This window comes from Rattus rattus, chromosome 3 (assembly GCF_011064425.1).
Source record: "Rattus rattus isolate New Zealand chromosome 3, Rrattus_CSIRO_v1, whole genome shotgun sequence".
Classification (NCBI taxonomy): domain Eukaryota; kingdom Metazoa; phylum Chordata; class Mammalia; order Rodentia; family Muridae; genus Rattus; species Rattus rattus.
In genome coordinates, this window is record NC_046156.1 from 23,568,398 (window position 1) to 23,590,404 (window position 22,007).

The window sequence follows — 22,007 nt, forward strand, 5'->3', positions numbered from 1 at the left end:
ACCAAAAAAGGACCACAGACGTGGAGGGGGAAATTGCCTGGTCTCCACAAACAGCTCCAGCCTGTGAACATGACACATCCTTCCCTTCACTGCCCGCTTGCTAACAGCACACACGGAAGCCACCAGGTTGGAGTCCACATACCTGCAGAGTTGTCTGATCACGTTTTAGCCAGGTGTGTATCGTGTGTCTCGGATGCCCAAACAACCATCCCGATGCCTCCCTTTTCTATGTGACAGAGCGGGACCCGGTTGTAATAATAAAATGGCACAAGTGATGTAACCAACATCACACGCAGATGGTGGCAGCGGTCTCTGATTGGCCTTTGTTTGTAGAATTACGCCATTTCATTTTGTCAGGGGTGACCCAGCGGGCTTGATCAGGGTTACTCACAGGGCGTGCGTCAGTGAAGGGCTAGTTACAGGAGCATGGTCAACGGAAGAAAATATCTCCCTCAGCTCCGTAACCATTACCTCTAGGCCCTGTGGCAGGATGGTGGCTGGAGCAGAGAGCTGAGAGCTCATATCTTTTACTGCAAACACGAAGCAGAGAGAGAACTGGAAATCGCATAAGCCTATAAAATCTCACCTCCAGTGACCAACAGCCAGGGCCAGCAAGCCTCCCAGAAGAACATTGGTTACCAGCTAGAGCACTAGTGTTTAAAACACGCACCTGAGAGGATTTCTGAGACTCGAGCACAGCACTGGTCTTTGGATATACATAAAGAATACCAGGCTCGCCCGCCAATCTGCCACATCCCAGCTGAAAGGAAAACCTCCTTTGGTTGGTCTCAGAGATGCTCTCTCAAGTGAAGTCAAGAGATGGGGATACTTTTTAAACACAACCAAAAGTTCGGCAGACGTCCCTGGCTTTTCTTTTTGATCCATCCCAACAACTTGCTACTAATGACTCTGAAACTAAAATAAACAAGTTCTCGAGTATTTCTTCTACAAAACCAGAGAAGGGCTGAGTGAGAGCAAACAGAAATGTTTTTCCAGTCTGCCGAATCAGAACAGGCGTCTAGTTCCTGGTGCAATGGCCAGGGCGTTCTGTAGTCCCGCCTGCAGGGACCTCAGCGTACAGCGGCACAGACAGTTATTTCTCCGCACACTCTGCCCCACTCTTCTCTGACGGATGGACATCTATTTCCTCCCATTTATTATTGCATAGTAAGTTGCTTCTACCAAATTTCCTGTGCACTATTTCCAAAGAAGCTGCTTAAACCTTGCTGGTTCAAAACAGTGTATATTACCAAATACACTATCTGATGGCCCTCACCTGGAAGGACAAGAAAAAGATAATTGCAGAAAGAACAATTCGTGCAGACCAGTGCAAAACCTGAGATGAATTGCGATGTCTACTTTTTTTTTTTTTTATTCCATGTCAAAGTTCAGATTAAGTTCTCGGGCTGTGTCCCTCTTCTGCCCCGGGTCCACAGTAAACACCTCAGTCAGGGAGGAACTTCTAGACTTTGTGGAATTTTTCCATTGAAGAGTTAAAGTTAGAAAGAATGAAGTGCTTCCACTGTTCTGAAAGGTTCACATCTGAAGAAATGCTCCCAAAAGAACAAGTTGGACAAGTTTCGCAGGGCGAGCTTCAGGCCGCAGAGGTCAGCTTGGGGGTTGATAGCGTTGATCTCTGCATGACCTCCAAAGTGATTGTTGTTGGTCTTGCTAGCATTTTTATCTTGGACAATGGCAGGGAATTAAGAAACATGGATGCAGTCGCTTGAAGATATCCTGCCTCTGCCTCCCCATCGTTAGGATTACAGGCGTGGGTCACTGCAGCCAGTGTTTACACGAGGGCTAGCGATCAAAAGCACACTGAGCCGTCTCCCAGTCCCTTCACTTATTCCTAACTACATCTCAATGAAACAATTTGATATGAAGGCAATGACTGAAGACACCAACTGTGTTCAAAGCAAGCTCACGCAGAATAACTGCTTTAAAAAGAACAATATGGGACTGGAGAGAGGGCTCAGTGGCTAAGCATGCCTTGCTCTTGTAGAGGACACAGGTTTGATTCCTAGCACCCACATGGTGGCTCACAACCATCCATCCATAACTTAGGACAGGGGGATATAATGCCCTCTTCTCACCCTCTCCAGCACATGTAACCCCAACACTCGCAGTTAAAATAGAGCAAACAAATCTAATTTTAAAAACTCTTTAAGAACCATATGCAAAGGAGTACACATGAGACAAGGGATACTATGTCACTTGAGTTCTCCAAACAAACGAACATATATAACAAATATTTACTAAAGGAGAAAGCATCAGAGAGAGCCAGATCCAGTTCTTCACATGTATTCAAGGGTGATCACACACATGTAAAAAACTTAGGCCAACAACAGATGTGGAAGAAACAGTATTTTATCCCTGGCGTTTTCTAGAACTCCCAAAACATAGTAATAATTAATATTTGACAACAAAGCAAGGCACACACTTACTGCATGAACTTGGGCGAACTGCTCTCCAGCACCCCGAGGAAGCCACTGACAGGAGCCAGTTTGTCAATCGTTAAGTTTTTGACAAGGAGAATGAAGGGAGGTGGACTGACTTAAACATTATGTTCTCAAAAGTCAGGTCTACTTCAGACCCCAAATAAGTGGTCTTATTTGGAAATGAGGCTTTAAAGATATCAATCGTTGAGCTTGAATGAGGTCGTGCCAACCTCTAGCCCAGCTATCCGGTCAGAAGGAGGGTGGGGTGACTTGTGCCTGTGACCCCAGCATTTGGGAGGCAGAAAATTAATACACAAGAAAACACTGCTCAGCCTCCGGGAACTGTGTATGGAAATGCATGTTCATTATTCTGAATTCCAGGCACAAGTGAGGTCTTCAGAGAATTCTGAGCAGCACTGAGAAATGATCTAAGTTTCAGGCCACCCTGGGACACATACTGAGACCTTACCTCAAAAACACACAAACTTCGAGAGAAAGAGAGATATAGGAGCAGGGCAGGGAGGGGAAGTGGAAAGAGCTCTCAGGTGAAGGGGGCAGAAACTGGAATCAGGCGTCTACGGAGCACAGACAAGGAAGGTTTCCGGCAGTGAGGGGAAGAGGCATGGAAGGGCCATGGATAAGTCTGTAGGGAAGCCTGGCTCCGGATGCACCCTGGTTTGGATTTGCAGCATCTGCTGCTGTGAGAAAAACACGGTCTCACTGTTCCGAGCAACTCAGTTTGTCAGAATTTGCTCTGACAACACTGGGGAAATTAATACACGAGAAAACGCTGTACAGCCTCGGGGAACTGTGTGTGAAAACACACCTTCATTATTCTGAATTCCACGCTGTCTGCCTGGGAGCTGGTGAGGTCTTCAGAGGATTCTGAGCAGTACTCAGAGAGGAAAAGCAAGAATTCCATGGGTGTCAAGTTCCCTTTCTGCCCTAGGAAACTTCAAAGATGAACATGGGGATTTCAAACTCAAAGAAAGGACTGAAGCGTAGTTTACACATTTAAAAACCAAAGAAGTCCCAGTTGCTTTTCTAATTAGAACAGCTATTGGCAATCTTCTGCATTCGGCTTGGGAATATTAGACACAAGTTCTAATTGGCTGCTTACATTGTCTTATCGCCTTGAGACAATAACTTAACTGAACAATCTTGACACCAGAGACAATACAAAGAGCCTCCAGCAAAATGAGTTAGTTTCCATGGAGAGAGATGTTCAAGAGAAATGGCAATGAAGTGACTTTCTGTCCCATAAAAAGCAAACTATGGTTGTTATTAAAAAATAGTCAGTGGGTCAGTGAGCCAGCTTAACAGCTCGAGGTGCCCACCGCACACAGCTGATGGCCAATCTGACTCCCCAGGACCCCAGTGTTGGAAAGAGAACCAACTCCAGGACACTGACCTGTGACCACCACACACGAGCTAAAGGAAGCCTTTCTGTCTCTCTTTCTCTCAGGTCCTTTAGTCACAGAGATGTAAAAGTAGCCAGCACACACACACACACACACACACACACACACACACACACACACACACACAATATATATATATATATATATATATATATATATATATATATATCAAACATTATGCAAACTCTGGCTCCTAGCACATCACTATATCCATTTATTTGCTCAGATGCTAAATGTGGGCAATCTCCAGATCCACGGTTGGCCACCGTTACACCACGGTGAAGTCAGACACAGCAGTGTTAGTAGTTGCCACAGCCCCTGTCTTAACTGCAGTCATTGCTAGAAGAACTCTTGTAGTTTGGTTTCCATTCTGGTCAAGGCAACCAGTGACCTTTCACAGCCAACCCACAAGATCCTCCTCCCTGTCTTTCTGTCTGGAGCACCTTTGCAGTAGCTGATGCCTGTGAGCACCGTGCGCTCCTAGAACATTCTCCCTTGGGCTCCATTCTCCCTTGGGCACTGCACACCTCTACCAGGTGACTCTCTACCTCTGACCATTCCTTGTGTGGATTGATCTACAGACTTTTCTCTTCCGCATCCTTTCTTACTATAATTCCTCAGGGTTTTGTCCTCTTTTGTCTTCCCCTACCACACCTAAAATTATCAATATTTTTGCTGAGTTCATGTTCCTAATCCAGTTCAAATCCTTATGTTGTTCTGTTTCTGTGTTTTGTTTAGAGATGGGGGTCTTACTAGATAGCTCAGGCTAGTCTCAAACTCTGACCCCTTTGCCTCAGTCTCCCAAGTGCTGGGATTACAGGCAAGTGCCACCATGCCTTGGCTTGCCTCCAAATCTCTCTATTTCTTTAGCATGCTCATCAACTGTCATTGTAAGTGCTTGCTTCACGAAGTCACCTCCCCACCAAATTACTAGCGTTTATCAAGGTCTCAGAAAGAAATGAACAAAACGTACCATCGTGAGCATAGCAGCCAAAACACAATAGGACCCCAAGAGGTAACTGAATGCATGAACATTCACAGCCATGAGCTCCATGGAAGCCGCGGAGAGAGGCTACACTCCACACCCACGCATGAGGGCACGGAGGGGTGACACGTCATCTCTCTCTTCAGTGCTCAAAGGCTGGCCTCTCCATGCAGAGTGAACAATAGGACAACCGCGGTGAGTATAAATGAAAAGGAATGGTGTACCACAAACAGAAGCTCTTCTTCGCTCTGTAGTGGGCTTGGGTGACTCATTACGCTTCACGTTTTTATGAAGACCACACGCAATAAACCAGCATGTGGGAGAACACATACCCATGGCCAAGAGGGTGAGAAAAACAGTCCCAGAGTCATTCTCAAACACGCTATGTATGTGTGTGCACACAGAAACATTCACACTCTGATAGAAACATGCAGCAGCACAGTTAAACAAAAGAAAACAGCAAATGCAGCACAAAGGCTATGTCCCACACTCGGGATGCCATCCGGGCTCAAAGAGAGTCGATACCCATTGTGAGAGGCCACCTCCATCAACCATAGACACCAATGGTCCAGGTCAGGGGAAGGAAAACTCTAGGAAAGGATAACTATCACTGTGATTTCTATCCTGTGGCTGTGAGAGGCTAGAACTGAGTTATATCATTCTAACTGCTCCGTCTTAAGATAGGGAAATGGCCCTTGAAGGGGTGAGTTAACCCACAAAGCTAATCAGTAAGAAAGGACAGCTCTTTGCCTTTCTAAGTGCTCAACCCCAAAGTGGGTAGGAGGGGGAAGTTAGAACACAGAGAAACACTCGAGTTTGGAAAACAAAAACAAACAGCTGAAGAAGTTAGGAGACGTTGTTTTTGTTGTTGCTTCCCTGAGTGTGAGATGTAAAACAAGAAAGGGCAGAGTTCCCTCTGGTCATAGAACCTTTCAGCAGTATGTACGCTTTACAATGACATATGCATGCTACTTGGATAGAACGGGAGAGCACACGCAAGGCCAAGGCTGTGGCATACAGAGCAGGACGTGGTCTGAGGTCCTGGCTCAAACCCTAGCACTGAGAAAGAAAGAAAACACAGAGAGGGTGTGAAGCGCAAGAAGCTTTGGCCAAAATAGAAGCTCGATCCACGGAGGAACCCACAAGGACACATCCAGAAGCTTCGAGTGCTATTCATTACTCTGGGTGGTAGAACTGTAAATTTTGGTAATTGCTACCTTTCTTTCAAATCTCAGTGTAACTATTTCGTCAAGGAACAACCTCCTTTTCACAAAACAGTTTATTTACTTACCTTGGCTGCTTTTTCAATTTTTAAGCCTCCATCCAGCGCAAAGAGAATTGTCGTGTTGTACCCAGTCTGGTTCCCATGTCCATGAGGCCACCAGGTCTCCACGGCGACGTCCTTTTAAGAAATATGTCATTCTAAGTAGTACATGCTTAGACATGCTTAAACATGTGACACATGTTTAGAAAAACGTTACAACCCAGAGCGTTTTACATGAAATTCTCAACGGTGAGGCACAAACCGTGCCCTGAAGCCACACAAGTCTCTGTGCCTACACCGTACCCAAGCTGAGTCACAGAATCACGGCTTTAAAATTTCATAGATCTGTTTGCTTATTTTGAGTCAGGGTCTCCCAAGTTGACTTCAAACTCTCTGTGTAGCAGAAGACTACCATAAACATCTGATCCCCCTGCCTCCACCCCCAGAATCCTTGAGCTACAGTTATGTGGTGACGGGCATCAAACTCAGGACCTCACGCATACTAGGAAAGGACCCTACTGTCTGAGCGCTCTTCCCAGCCCCTCCACTGAGATGTAAAGCAAGATGTTGGGAGCATAGCAGATTCCCACCACAGAACAGCACGCTACAGAAAACCAGCTGATGCCTGCTCTACCTCTCCTCGGGCGTTTAGTCTCTAAGGTGCTACAGTTGGGCTCGGATGCTGACTGTTCATCCAAGACTGAGCTCTTGTGGAGTCTGGCTTCCTTCCAAGTTGCAGTCACTCTGCTCTGTCCTTCCAGTTGACAATCACTAACCGATTCCTACAACAACAAAAGCTAAAACCTGCCCCACCTAAGTGTGAAGAAACCTCAGTCCAGGTCTAGAGCTCTACAGAAGGAATGAATGCCAACATTCAGAGCAAAGGAAAAGAACGGAAGAGACCCACATTGAGCCCTGAAACGTAGAACGTGTTAGGGGCAGGGATATTACAAGTAATAGGGAAAAAAAATTAAAGGTGTACCTGACTTCTTAGAAGGCAAACTGGAAATTAATCTCATCGTTTCCATTTTAGGAACCTCACGTGTGAGAAAAGCAACCATTGGCTAATACACAGAATGTATGAAAAGTTAAAAATAAAGGCAAAAATGTGGCGTGTGGTGGTTCACACCTGTAAACCTGGAATCTCATCACTTAAGAGAGCCAGAGGCTGGAAGATTGCTGCAAGTTGGAAAGCAGCCTGTGCTACTACATGGCCAGCCTGGGGCACAATGTAAGGCAAACATGCCAAGCAACCAAACAAAAAAAAAGCCACTCTGCCTGGGCTGCATTGTGAGTTTGAGTTTCACTTTGTGCTGTAGTGTGCAATCTTGTCTTAAAAAACAATACATGTATGTATGTGTGTGTGTGTGTGTGTGTGTGATTTAAAAATAAAATAAAGTGAGAAAGTGACGTAGAAAATACAAGGAGGAAGTCGATAGCCACCCCCACCCCAACTTGGCCATTTTGTCCCTTGATCAGCAAATGCATTCATCTAGCACTTCCCAGGAAGTGACATCACTCACCTTCCTAATTTTGACAAGGAGTTTAACAATCCTTTGACCATGTTGAAGTTCAATGTAGCTTGCCTGCTGTGTTTTCAGTTCGGGGATGGCTATAGTCACCTGACCACCAACTGGCTTTGTGCTGACAACATCAAAAGAAGCCTCTATTTCAATAGTCCACGCCTGAGAAGTGTTATCTACGGCACAGAGGAAAAAAAAAAAACAGGCGCACCATTCATGCACACCTCAGAAACCATGGAAAATGAGAGGGAGCAGTGGCTGAGTGGTGAGCGCTCCCTGGGGCTGCCACAGCAGGGGGAGGGGGAGGGATTGGGAGGCGGGAGATGGATGGGGATGACACACCCAGAAGAAACCATCCTCATTCTAAACAACCATACTTGTCCATTTTATACAGATTTGTAGTAGCACATGGAAGATCGAGCAACTTGGAGTTTGCAAAACCTTAAGTAGCCGGTGATTTTTATGACATCGCTAGAATGGTGTATAAAGCTGTCCTCTACCTTGTGTACCAGGAGCTACGTCTAGACACAGCTTCCTAGAGCATCTCTCCGGGAATCTACAAATCACCAGCTCCTACATAAACCTACAGTCCTCCGCTCTCTCTCATATGCAAGACAGTTTTGAAAGTAGCTCTGGGAGGCAAGAACGGAAGAAGAGGGCAGCGAGTTCCACAGAATCCTCTACAGCACCTGCCCCTCCCAGACTTCCACTAAGTCTGGTGTCCTCACTCATTCTTACACCCTAGGCCCAGACAAGAAATGGACTCTTGAAGGAACAGGTATGTGGACAGGCAAGGCTGGCCTTCCCTCTCAGTGAGGCTGGCCTTGGCCCGAAGCCTCCTTCCTCCCTGACGTCCCACGCAGGAAGGGCTGCAGCTTATTTTGTCTATGACCTCAACCAAGAGGGCAGGGCAGACTGTGCTTGTAAACAATGACTCAGGCTAGGGTTTTCCCAAGGCCAGCTCATGCTCTCTCACGTAGGTTCTTGAAAGGAAGGAGGGAAGAAAAGAGAAGGAAGGGAAGGAAAGTAAAGGAAAACCTCGTGTCTAGCCGGGATGGAGAGTCGTAGTAATACGAAGCAGACGTTCCCCATTCAAAGGGTCAAAGAGTCCCTAGTATGTGTGCTACACATTTGACTGAAAAAAATCCTCTCAGGAAAGGTGGAGGATGTAACTAAGTAACTCATGCTTGCCCAGTGTGTGTGAAGTCCTAGGTTTCTCCAGCTGGAATGTCAAGAAAGTCTCCATTGGCAGGGAATGGCCATACACATTAATCCTAGCACTTGGGAGGCAAAGGCACTCAGAGCTCTGTGAGTTGAAGGCCAGCCTGGTCTAGAGAGGGAGGGAAGAGGGAGGGAGGAGGAGGAGGAGGAGGAGGAGGAGGAGGAGGAGGAGGAGGAGGAGGGGGAGGAGGAGGAGGAGGAGGAGGAGGAGGAGGAGGAGGAGAGGGTGGGGGGAGAGTGAGTTCCAGGACAGCCAGGGTTCCACAGAGAAACCCTGCCTCAAAAGAAAAGTGGGGGGGAGGGGGTTGGGTGAAGGAATTCTCCAGAGATTTCCAGCTTTTGTATTATAATAGAGTCCACATCTTTATCAGGATGACAAGAAAGAAACAGAAGAGTTAGCTCAGCAGGTAAAGGCAACTGCCACGTAGCCTGGTGACCTGGGTTCTCTCCCCAGGCCCCACACGCGGTAGAAGGAAAGAATCAAGTCCCACAGCTGGCCCTGTTGCCCCGCCAAACGCCGGCAAGCAGGCACCTGTGCACACACATCCATCACATGAATGGATAGAATGTATTCTTTTTAAAAGAAAGAAGAAGCTTTACTCATCTGACTATTGAAAAAAAAAAAAAAAAGCTGGTGGAGCACAATGGTGGTCCCAGCACTTGGGCAGTACGGGCAGGGACTTCTGGAGGTCACCGTCATGTTCTGCCAGGCACTGAGTAAAAGAGCAGTCTGAGTTTTGTGACACCCCCTTCTCAAAAAGCACACCAAACATAAAGAGAACCGGGGCTGGGGGAGGGTTGAGGAGAAGTTGGTTGAGTTCATCAAGTCTAGCAGTATGTTTCCGGAGGATGCGCTCTCAAACCATTGTTCTACGGGGCTGAAAAGATGGCTCAGTGGTTAACGGTGCTCGCTGCTCTTCCAGAGGACTAGAACTACATTCCCACACACGTCAGGCAGGTCATCCCTGTTCTCTCCTGCTCCAGGGGATGTTATAACCTCTCAATAAACATTTAAAATAATATCCCAAGCCTTGCTTTAGCTCGTGTCTGCTATAATAAAGTCTCAGGCAACAATGTCTTCATTTGCCATATGGTGTGTGGCTTCAAGAGAAACCGAGCTCTTCCCCAACTCTCCCAAGGTGGCGACTCGATATCTGATTTGTAAACAAAAGGAGAGGATCATGGGAAATTAGAGGCAGAAGGAACTTGGAGGTCTCCGGTTCCAGCGTATCCAGCACCCTCCTCTGAACTCAGGCCCCTCATACACGTGTGCTACATATACACATACGCAGGCTAAACGCTCACACCTGTAAAGGAGACGGAAGGAATGAAAAGCAAGGAAGGACACCCGGGGCTGCCTCCACGTCTGTGCGCCAGTGGGAGGGAGGCATCCGGCGCTTAAGAACTAACACGGAGGTGGGAACCGTCAGGTAGGCATGGGTTGGTCTGCAATCTGTAACCATTGCTTGTGTAAGAGCAGGGTGGTTCATCTCATGGGCAGGCAAGGCTGTTGTTCCAAGGCAGCTGCCTTGATTGACTTTTTCCCATTGACTCCCTCACAGGCACCTTCCCGCGCTCTGCGCTCCTGAACTAGAAATTGAGAGGCTAGAGGGGACCCTGGTCCTGGGCATCTAAAGAAGGTGGAGGACAGGGTGCTATGACCTCTGAATCACAGAACGAGCAAACTCCAACACCATGCATTTTCCCACACTCGCATCAGAAGTACAGGACAGATTCAAGCAGCCGATTGTCAGGAAGCTGCCAGCTAAACTGGCCAGACGGGCAGGCTCGCCGCTGATTGACGCAGCCCCGTGCCCTGACTCACCAACCAGCAGAGCTCCTTCCCCATTTAGAGTAAATCCTCAAAACCGAACTGAAAGCAAAACACCTAGGGCAGAATCCACACAAAATAAGGACAAGCCAGTGAGACAGTAACATATCAGAGTGACCAGTGAGAGAGCAAGAAGAGAGACATGCCACGCAGCCTAATGTAAATGAAAATCTTTTAAGAGAGGACGCTGGCATCTTAAGGGGAAGGGAGTCAAAAACGAACACAAAGTAGAAACTAAAAGAACAGACAGATGACATCAACAACAACTGCCAATAAGACTGACAAATTCTTGTCTATTTCCCAGATGAAGGCTTGGTCAAGAGCAGCTGTACACCAGGCAGGCCACAGTCAGGCCTCCACTCTTAGGCAGGCCCTCTAGAACGAAGGAGGGGGCCGAGGCTGAGGCAAGCCTCTCCATGTGGACAGGGCAAGAGAGGAGAGCCTCTGAGTTGCTGGACGCGTCTTAAGCACTAAACAGAGACCAGCAGCCCTGCTCAGCTCAGTAAGTCCACAAGCAGGCTGGAGAGATGGCTCGCTGGATGAGCCCTTGCTGTGCAAAGCCAGAGACCTGAGCTCCGGGCCAGCACCTACAGAAAAAGCTGGGTGTGAGCAACCCCAGTGCTGGGGGGCAGGGTGGGGACAGGATGAGGGCTGGGGTTTGCTGGCTGCCTGCGTAGCTCCAGTTTTACTAAGAGACCCTATCTCAAGGAAATAGATTACAGCGTGATAAAGCAGGAGTTTCCCACACCATATACATGCTCACGTAAAATACATTTAGAAACAAATAAATGCACAGCATCAATACAACATTAAGAAAAAAAAATCAGTGTGAAAGGAAACTGACAACAGACACAGCTCTGACAGAGAGTGGAGCCATTCCAGCATGGAGTGGGTGGGAGAGCGCGCTGGGGAAGGGTAGCTAGACCAGGAGGCTGTCTCAGGTGTGAGGCAGCCCCATGACTGCACGAGAGCACGCGGAAGCAAACCGACCATCTTCCCTCTCTTTCCTTCCTTTCCTGTTGGGTTTTCTGCCCCCCCCCCAAAAAAAAAATTTTAGCAGGTATCTACCTACAGGCCTGGTCTGTGATGTAAGTTTTCATGACGAACCATTTGCATGTGTTTCGCACTGCTATAAATGGGCTATGCTGCGTTATTTTAAGAAGTCTCTAAAGAATATACTTACATTCCAAATTATAAGCGCACCTTTTGTAATTTAAAAAAGAGACATTTTTCAAGAGATCGCAAATCTTGACTTACCATACAATGGCAAGAACGTCAGGTGATCCAGATGAGCGATGTTATAGGCTTCGATTCGAACGTCTTTCCAGATTCCTTGAGAGGGAAAGGAAGGGCCCCAGTCCCAGCTGAAGGAGCACTGCTCCTGGAATTTTAGGGGAGGAAAAAAAAAAGAGGTATGTTCTAGTTACTTGAAAAATTAAACAGTAGGGGGGAAAAAACCTTTTCAGGGGGAGTCGTCTATAAGAGCGCAGGGTAAGATACCTGTGTACGAAAATGTTACGATACACGCTAAGTGAAAAGTTAGTGAAAAGGGAAAGATTCTGCCTTTAAGATATTATTCCGTATACACTCCCACACCAGTTTACAAATGATCACACAGCAAAGCACTGGACTGGAGGGGGCGGGGCTTCACCAGCTGAAATGTGTTTGCAGATGGCTACCTTGGTCATTTCTGTGCTTCCTGTCCGTCCACACCTCCCCATCCCTTCCTCTGCTGTCCACAATTCCTTACTCTAAACACCTTGTTTAGCTTAGTCACCTTGACCAGGACTTCAATACAGTTACTGTTACATCCTGAGGTTCTCAAGTAGAGGGGGGGGGTTAAAGCTTCAGCATGAGAATTTAGGGAACACAGTTCACCTCCTGACTGTGTTTGGGTGTCAAACGCGCACGCATGTGTGTGTGTGTGTGTGTGTGTGTGTGTGTGTGTGTGTGTGTGTGCGCACGGGAACGCACACGGGTGGGTGACACAACACACACAGCTCAGAGTCTCCCTTCTAGCATCCATGCCCTCCCGTGCTCCTTTGCGCATGTGCTAGATAAAGAGAACCACTTCCTATGAATAGAATATGGCAGAGGTGATGTCATTTCCAAAATTGGGTTATAGATGACCGGCCCTTCTGTCTGGGGCCCTGTCCTGTGCTCACTCTTGGCCAAGAGAGAAGGCGGCTGCTGTATCCTGGAGCAGCGCTGCGGGAGGCCTGCGGAGAGATTTGGGCAGTAGATCTAAACTTCCTCAACAGCCATGCGAGCCCAGAGCTCTTGTCAGCCCCAGTCAGGCCGAGGTGATGGCTTGATTAAAAGGTCCTGAGCTACGGGTGCCTTGGCCAAACTGTACTTAGGCTGAGTCACACGGGCTTAGTTTCCTATACATTGTTGTTGTTATTATTACTATTATTATTATTATTATTTGCTATACAGATTATTATTATTATAACCAAAATGCCGACCTTAGTGCTGTAGTTAAATTTATCAAGAAGAACATAAAATCTAGCTATGCCTTATTTCACATTCATTCTTCAAAAGCCTACTATATCAGAGCACTGCTATTTATTTATTTATTTATTTATTTATTTATTTATTTATTTTGTGTCTTGCTTTTCAAGTACCACTGTGAAACCCAGGCTAGCTCTAATCCTGTGCTCCTCCTGCCCAGGCCTGAAAATTCTAGGACTACAAGCAGGGCCCACCCCCCCCCCGCAAATGTTGACTTTCTCTGAAGCTCTCCAAAATACTGCTGTGCCTAACCACTCCTGTGTAAAATGTTTACAACTTGATGAATGAGAAGCCTCATTGGAAGATAAAGATATTATTAACGTGTTTTTAAAAAAAACAAAAAAACTAGCCTTATTCCCTACCTCATTAAGTATGAACTCAAAAGTCCTCGTTCAGGAATACCAAACACAAACCAGTGGTGGCATTTGCCTTTAATCCTAGCAGAAATGAAGCTCTGCAAGTTCTAGGCCAGCCTGGTGTACATAGTTTTCAGTGAGTTCCAGAGACAGCCAAGGCTACACAGAGAGGGGACAAAAGGAATAGCAGGTGCATACACACAAACACACACACACACACACACACACACACACACACACACACACACACACGCACACATACAAACAATCACTTCAGACTTCAGACTCAGGCCGCTAGTTATCTGAGACACCTAATTTTGTCTGCAGGCTACCTGTCTGAGAACCATGACACAAAAAAAAAAAAAAAAATCCAACTATGAAGTTACAAAGGTTCAGATTCAAACAGTAAGAAATGATTCTGTGAAGATTAACTTCTCAAGGGAGTGGGAGGGGGAAAGTAATAGAATACAAGAGATAGAAGAAACAGAAGGGAGGAGACTATCTGGTGGGGGGAGGGGACCAGCCAGAACAGGGTTGGGGACCAGGCTGGGGGGACAGTGAGGGCAGTGGGGGAGGGAACAACTGAGCACAAACCAGAAAGCCACCAGTGTCTGAGCTGCCATAATGAAACCTTTGTGTGCTAATCTAAAGGTTTAATTTAAGAAAACCAGAAATTTAATAATAATAAAAAAAAAATCCTATGAAGCAGAAACTTTTTTTTTTACTTCTTAAGAATAAAAAATATTTTCAAGATAATAAAATCTATGACATTGTGAGTTCAGCTTTGAAAAGTTGAGGGGGGAAAAGAAGCACCCTGAACTTAGGGATGGGGGCGTCTGTCTGTACAGAGGATCTGGCCAAACTGCTCTCACTGAAGTATTATTTCCTTCGCTCTGTATTTGTGTCAGAAGAAATTTGTGTCAGATAAATATGTTTCTACTACAGAGAAAAACAAGAGTGTGGCTCTCACCCCTCACCAGAGAAGCTTCTCTTCGCAGCAGACAGAGACCATCTCAGAAAATGACAACCAGTCAAAATACAGAAATCACCAGACCATAGGATTCCCAGTCACAATGAGGGCATCCTCAGTATGGCTCTGAAACCTGAGGCCCGGGGAATACTAAGGAAGAGGTGGTGGCAAAACTGTAAGAGCTAGAAGATCGGCAAGTCCGCTGGGACCCTGTATCCATGAGACCATGACAGTGACAATATGGCGCCCTAAACAAGACCTAGACAATGAAAGACCAATAGGTGTGAGTGGGAACATTTTCACAGGGCCCCCACCCCTAAGCAAAGGACAGCAGCCTTCGAGGGACTGCAGAGAGAGGGAGAATTCACCTTCCCCAGGAAAGAGATCATAACTGGATGAAGGACACCGAGTGGTCAGCCCTGAAATCATGTACACAAAAGCAGAGTTAAACAGACGCAGCAGGCTGTATCTATGTGTTTATGCATTTTTATATGCACACATACAACGATGATCAAGGAAAAAAGGAGCCATAGATTTTAAAGGGAGTAAGAGGGGAACAGGGTAGGACTGGAGAGAGAAAACACAGGAGGAGGGAAATGATGTAATTATATTGTAATTAAAATAAATAAATATTAAGAAAAAGCAAGACGAACAACTAGAGTTCTCCCTGGCACCTATGCCTGTCTAAACTCACCGCTTAGCTGTCAGATTTTCTTTCTTTTTTTTTAAGGGTTCTTTTTTAATGTATAAAATTATTTATTGTCAATAAATTTTTATTTAAGTGGTTGGTTTGATTTCTTTGCTGTCCATCCAGGCACTCTGAAAATAGCCCTTTCTCAAGGGCATCCAGTTGTGCTTTTTAGCCCTGCATAATAAGAACATGGGAGTAATGGGATGAGTAGTCAGTATTCTAGAACCATCTACATATAAAATAACAACTGGATAAAGATTTGCTCAAAAAATGTTCCCAACAGGTTAAGTGCTACTCAAGTAGCATATGGAAAACCTATGGGAAAGCTGTCAGATTTTCATATCTGAAATGAAACCCATCCCGAGGATCCTCACAGAACATTTGTAAACACATAGATAGGTTCGGATCTTCTGCTGGCCGTGTGGGGTGTGCTGGCTAGTATGGCAACTTGACCTAAGCTAAGTCATCTGACAGGAGGAAACCTCAATTGGCAAGGCGCCTCAGTAAGACTTACTTATACAGACAAGAAAGTAGGGCATTTTCTTAATTAGTGAGTATGTGGGAGGGCCCGGCCCATTGTGGCTGGTTCCATCCCTGGGCTGGTGGTCCTGGGTTCTACAAAAACGTGGGCTGAGCAAGCCATGAGGGACAAGCCAGTAAGCAGCACCCCTCCACGGCCTCTGCATCACTTTCTGCCTCCGGGTTCCTGCCCTGCTTGAGTTACCGCTCTCACTGCTTTTGATGATGAACTGTTACATGGAACCGTGAGTGAAATAAACCCTTTCCTCCCCAAGATGCTTTTGGTCGTGGTGTTTCACTGCAACAATGATAACCCTAAGTAAGACAGCAGGCAAGGAGAGAGCAAAATATTCAACACCCCCATCGAGCTTCAAATCACTCGGTTCCCTCAGCCAATGAGGATTTTCACTGACTCAGAAAGTGCGAGTGACACCCTGTGACTCAGGTTGGGATACATCAACACACAGCACAGTAATGGATCCTACTCCTGATGCTCACAAACGAGCTAGGAAGTTGGGCACCGAAGGAATAATACATGCATGGTGAGCTTTATAACGGAAATAGGGAGCTAGAAGCAGGGAGGCAGGGTCAAGTATCTACACAAGTTTTCCGAAGAAAAGAAAGCAGAAGAAAAAACTTTTAAGCTGAGGACGTGACTCAGTGGTGGAGCGCTTGCTTAGTATACACAAGGCCCTGAGTTCCTCCACAGGGCAAAAAAGTAAGGTGCTTCTCTTGCGCATGCGCATGGAGGGGGGCCTCTTTCTTCCACCTTGAAAGGAAGTGGAAGGGCTCTGTCAGAGGAAATGCGTGTGCAAATGCCATCAGGATGCAGCCTGCTTCAAACAGGAGGAGGTGGGGCGAAGACTGAGCTAGGAGCTTTGGGCATTAGCCTACTGCTGGTGCCAAGCTGTTGAAAGATGAAAATGATAAACTTTGAAAAGCATAACTAGTCCTATCAGTTGGTATGGACTACCTCAGTTCGTGTGGACTCGGAAGTCCGTTTCTGTTTTACGTAAAGGGATGCTGTGGTTATTTTTGTCCGAGGAGACCATGCCAGCTGCTCCATGGATAACTAGTTGAAAGAAAGCCAATGGAGTTGTGGGAATGCCAGTTGGGTGACTAGGGCAACATGCTGTGCAAGAAATGACAGGACCCAGATTCAAAGAACAAAGGTTGCCTAGAAAATGGCAGGAACTAGAATGTGGGGCCCTGTTGGAGTGAACAGATCACTGATGCCATGCCCTTGAGGGTACCCCCAATCTCAGTCACTCCCTCGGTATCCCTCTGCTTCCAGGATGCCATGACGAAAGCAGCTTTGTCCTGCACTCCCTTCTGCCTTGGTATTCTACCTCACCGCAGGCGTAGAGCCAGACAGCACGGACTGAACTCCTTTGAAACTGAAAACCAAAAGAGATGCTCCGCCCCCAGCCAATCTGTTCCACTGAGCATGTTGCCATGGTGATGAGTAGGTGACTGACAAGATGGGAGGAGTAGAAAAGGAAGCAGAGACAAACGAGGATTTACATTGATGTGGAAAATATAGAAGGGCCTAACACTTGATGAAGAAGAGCAACATTTTCTTCTTAAAAACTAAATGTCTTCCAGAGCTCTGGAATCAGAGGCAGGAAGATCTCTGTGAGTTCAAAGCCAGCCTGGTCTACAGGATGAGTTCTAGGCTATCCAGGGCTACTAGTGAGACACTGCCTCAAAAACAACAAAACAAAAAATAAAATCAACCAAACAAAACCTAAACGTAACATACAATTAAAATGCAAAAATTACATAGTAGTATATGTTCAAGGACTGTAGAAGAGAACAAACCTCAAAGAAAAATCATTTGTGGGTTATACCTTCCCATTCTGCCTTTTAAGATCCTAGCAGTAAAATATGAGAACATCTCAGAAAAAAATATCTTTTTCTTTTTATTTTTGTTTTAGCGGGGGTGGTGTGGGATGTTTCTCTGTGTAGCTCTGGCTGTCCTGGAACTCACTCTGTAGACCAGGCTGGCCTCGAACTCATGCAGATCTACCTGCCTCTGCCTCCCAAATGCTAGAGCTGAGGTGTGTACAACAACACACACCTGAGAACATATTTCTTTCCAGCAGGATGCTACTCACAGGAATCACTAGTAAGTTTTCGCATCTGGTAACAGCTTTGATAAATTAACTTACGGAAATGGGACTGTAACTCAGTTGGAAGAGTTAGCCCGGGGCTCTGCCTAACATACACCAAGCCTTGGGTTTTCTCCTCAGGACCTCATAAACCCAGGCATGATTGTGCCCACCTTAAACTCTGCACTCTGCAGAGAGATGAGGGGCAGATTGGAAATTGGAGGTCATCCTCGGCTACATAGCAAGTTTGAAACCCACCAGGGCTGGAGGAGTCCCTGCCTGAAATAATAATACAGTAATTTATAAAGTCCTATTATCAGCCAGCCATGGTGGCTCATGCCAGTAATCCCGAGACTTGGGAGGCTAAACCAAGAGATTGCCTCTTTTAACAACATAGTAAGTTCTAGGCCAACCTAGGATATAACATCAAGGTCTGTTATCCATTGTGTGTGTGTGTGTGTGTGTGTGTGTGTGTGTGTGTGTGTGTACCTAAATTCTGAAACATGCTTCAGGAAGAAAACCTAGAAGAATGAGGGTCCACCACAAGAATTCAGAAAATCTTGTTTTCAAATCTTCAAGTCTGACAGGGGCAAAGCTGCGGCTCACACACATTTGAAGGAGGATTACCTTTCGGATGAAGTTGACGTGGCATTCACCCTTCTGTTCCACTGGGGGGCACTTTGGGGGCACCCGGTATTGAGTGTGAGCTTTGCTCTGACACTCAGCATACTGCACTGCTGACTGGAACCGCAGCTTTAGGGAGTTCACGTCTTTGACCACATTGGTGACGTCAAAGCTCTGAAGTACAGAGGAAGAAGATACAGATCCATGAGGAAAACCTAGTCTTGTGTATAACATTTTAGATAAAGGTAGACCACATGGAAGATACACACGATAGCCAAATCTAGAGCTAGCCTCGTCAACAGAAGGAATCCCTCTGAAAGAGAACTTAGTGGACATTTCTAGTTACACCTCCAACCTCCTGACCAAGCGTGGGTTTCTAGGCGTCTCCTATTTTTACTGACAGAAATATGGTCCTAGAGAAATATTCAGGACAGAAAGTATCTTCAGCCTTGGAACATCTGCTGAGGCTTCTGCACGTGCCCTTGAGCTGCCAAAGATTCCTAGGCACCTGACCCACCAAAATGCAATGTGTATTTCTAAGTCATAAGTTATTTTTGTCTTCCAAAGGACACCCTTGAAACAGAAGGGAAATACAACTTCAGAACATATTTCCTCTTCAAATTGTCTGTCACTTGTCATTTCCCATGAGTGTGGATCACCAGACCACTGAGAAGTGAACAGCAAAGCTGTAATTTCCTTCCTCAAGGCCCACAGAACCAGCCTGGGATTTGCACTGCTTCTAACATCCTGTCAAATAGGACACCTGAGAAGCCCAGGAATTCACCAGTGTTTCAAAGGCCTTGTACTTGACCCATGGCAAACTACGCAACGGCCCTTCCCTATTCACACCAGGAGCCTAAGAGCATGCTCGTTCTCTTGAATCTAGACTTGTGTACTCACATATCTGGTGAACATGTTGTCTGTCTTCCCAATAGTGACATTATTGAACAGGATTTCTGCAACTGTATCGACTCCGTCAAAAATCAACTTTACCTTCTGCCATTCACTAAGAGACAATAAAAGATTTTTAAAATGTGGTATATAAAACATTAACTCACGTAAGTTGCTATCATCCGTTAAGAACTCACAAAGAAAAGATTTCACAGGAAAACATACACCCTTAACGTTAAAGACATCAAATTTCAGGAGTATGGGTTTGGCATAACTGTAATTTCTTTGGGTGACCCAACTCATTTGTTCCTATAATGTGTCAGTCAAAGCTTTGCCTTAAAATCAAGAGGGCAAAATATGATTTCCAAATGAGTTGGTCCTCCCAGTTATTTCAGAGTTCTTAGGTAACACAGAAAACATTTCCACAAAACTATTGAATCCAAGGCCACACATTAACCACCACCTAGTGTCAATGATGGAGAATTCTGGGCTCAGTACTCTGTTCAGCCTTACAAGGAACAACTTGGGAATTTGAAGTCTGTAATCTGGATGGCATTCAAGTCTAAAATACACAGGAATCAAACAGAAATGTCTTGATCTATTGGACAAGGGCTAACAGAGGCTTATCATGGAAGAAAGAAGAGAATAAGAAACAAGTGAATAAGAAGTCAAAGAAGTGGATATTCTCAGCAATAACAAGGAACTATGTCATGATGAACACTAAGATACTGATGAACTGGGGTTGTTTAAGCAGAGAAGCCTGGACAATGGATCGGTGTCTCTAATGTGCTCCATCAGTTAATGGTGCTACATCCCATCTACATAGAGGGAAAGGGAGTTAGTTACTGGATGTCTACGCTGGGATAGGAGCACTGGATGGGAACGGGAAGTGACAATTAGTGAGTAATGGATGGTGGTTAATTTAATTAGGGTCTCTATTGATGAAAAAAAAAATGCCACGACCGAAAGTGACTTGGGGGATGGGAGCAATCTCAGCTTACAACTTAGGTCGCACTCCAACAGTGAGGGAAGCCAAGGCAGGCTCTCAAGGCAGGAACCTGGAGGCAGGAGCTGAAGCAGAAGAATGCTGCTTACTGGCTTGCTCCCCAGGGCTTGCTTGCTCACTCTGCCTGTTTATACAATACAGGACCACCTAGGGTAACACCCACAGGGAGCTGAGTCCTCCCGTATTAACTATTTAAAAAAGGACAGCAACCCACCCACAAAACCTCCCACTCGAAATGTGCCCTGTCTACAAGATGTGCAGGGACAAAAACAGCAGAGACTGAGAAAACAGCCAACAGAATATTTTCAGTGCTATCTGGAAACAAAAGCATGACCCACAGTAGCTTGCATCAGCAGACAGACCACAGTGTGGTGTGGATCTCCTAGTATATTGATCATAATATTCTGGCTTCTTTCAGCACCGAGGGTTTGCACACTAAACAGGTTTTTTTTTTTTTTTTAACCCTATCCTTTGGCTTTAGATTTTAAAGAGATAATAACCAAAAAAAATTATATATAAGACAATTATTTAAATCTAGTAATAATGGTGGCTTGTATACTTGTTTACATTCCGCTTCACCCAGAAATATTTTCTTATGATAACAGAACACTACCGAAAGCAACACTTGTACTTTTCTTTATGGCCACATGATGTAGAATAAACCTCCTGGCATGCTGGGAGTTGTAGTTCTTGTAATATTACAAAAGCCTCATGGGAAAGTATGGTGGACTATGGGTTTGTCATTATAAACCCCTGCAACATGTGTGTCAGGGCCATTCAGCATGGAAATTACAGGGAACGGTCTTGACCAAAGTGCATATCTTGGTCAGTCCTTAATATTTAATAAAGCTTGCTTCAAATTTGGCCCAAAATGGTGGAATTGGTTTTTCTCCAGAGAATCTTGAGATTAAACAGTATCAATGGTTGTATAGCATATAGATCTGGGGAAAGTGCTTCAATGCTAAGGTTCAGGGCTCAGATCCGAGAGCCATCCCTACACACACACACACACACACACACACACACACACACACACACACACACACACACGCAGTGGTGGTCAGGGAGCCTGTGAAGATAACTTGGTCAGTAAGGTGCCTTCAGGGCAAGCATAAGAGTTCAGTTTACAGACCCACAGGGATACAGCAGCCTATACTCCCAGAACTGGGGAGGCAGAGACAGGAGAATCCTTTTGACTCATTGGCCAGTCTAGCAAAATTGGAGAACGCAAAGTCCAGAGGGAGACCCTGCCTCAAAAAGCAAAGTGGGAAGTAATTGATTAAATCACCTGGCATCTTACCTTTGGAGATGAACACACACACACACACACACACACACACACACACACACACACACCACACACACACACACACACACACACACACAGAATAACTTCACAAAACATACTGCCAATCAATACATTCTCCTAGATCCTTGGGAGGTCCAGGACATTTCTATAAAAGAACTGATGGGATTTAGGTGACCAGTATAGCCAGCCACTGGAGCAATTATACCTTAATGCCATGACTGATGAGCAGTGGCCCCATCCTCACGCATAAAACGAAACATGAATTACACAGTCACTTTGATAACACAAGGGTTTAATCTGATTTAACTCCATTACAACCTAAGCAGACAT

At 45.7% G+C, this 22,007-nt stretch overlaps 1 protein-coding gene across 1 annotated transcript in view; it reads right to left on the reverse strand.

Moving 5' to 3' along the window:
- Manba (mannosidase beta) overlaps window positions 1–22,007 on the reverse strand; it is an 83,908-nt gene that overhangs the window by 44,064 nt on the left and 17,837 nt on the right. Inside the window, exons 3-7 of the mRNA XM_032897277.1 lie at window positions 19,372–19,477; window positions 18,475–18,645; window positions 11,944–12,067; window positions 7,635–7,810; window positions 6,139–6,249 (exon numbers count right to left, since the gene is read on the reverse strand). Coding sequence (XP_032753168.1) covers window positions 6,139–6,249; window positions 7,635–7,810; window positions 11,944–12,067; window positions 18,475–18,645; window positions 19,372–19,477 — 688 coding nt within the window. The remainder of the gene's footprint in view (window positions 1–6,138; window positions 6,250–7,634; window positions 7,811–11,943; window positions 12,068–18,474; window positions 18,646–19,371; window positions 19,478–22,007) is intronic.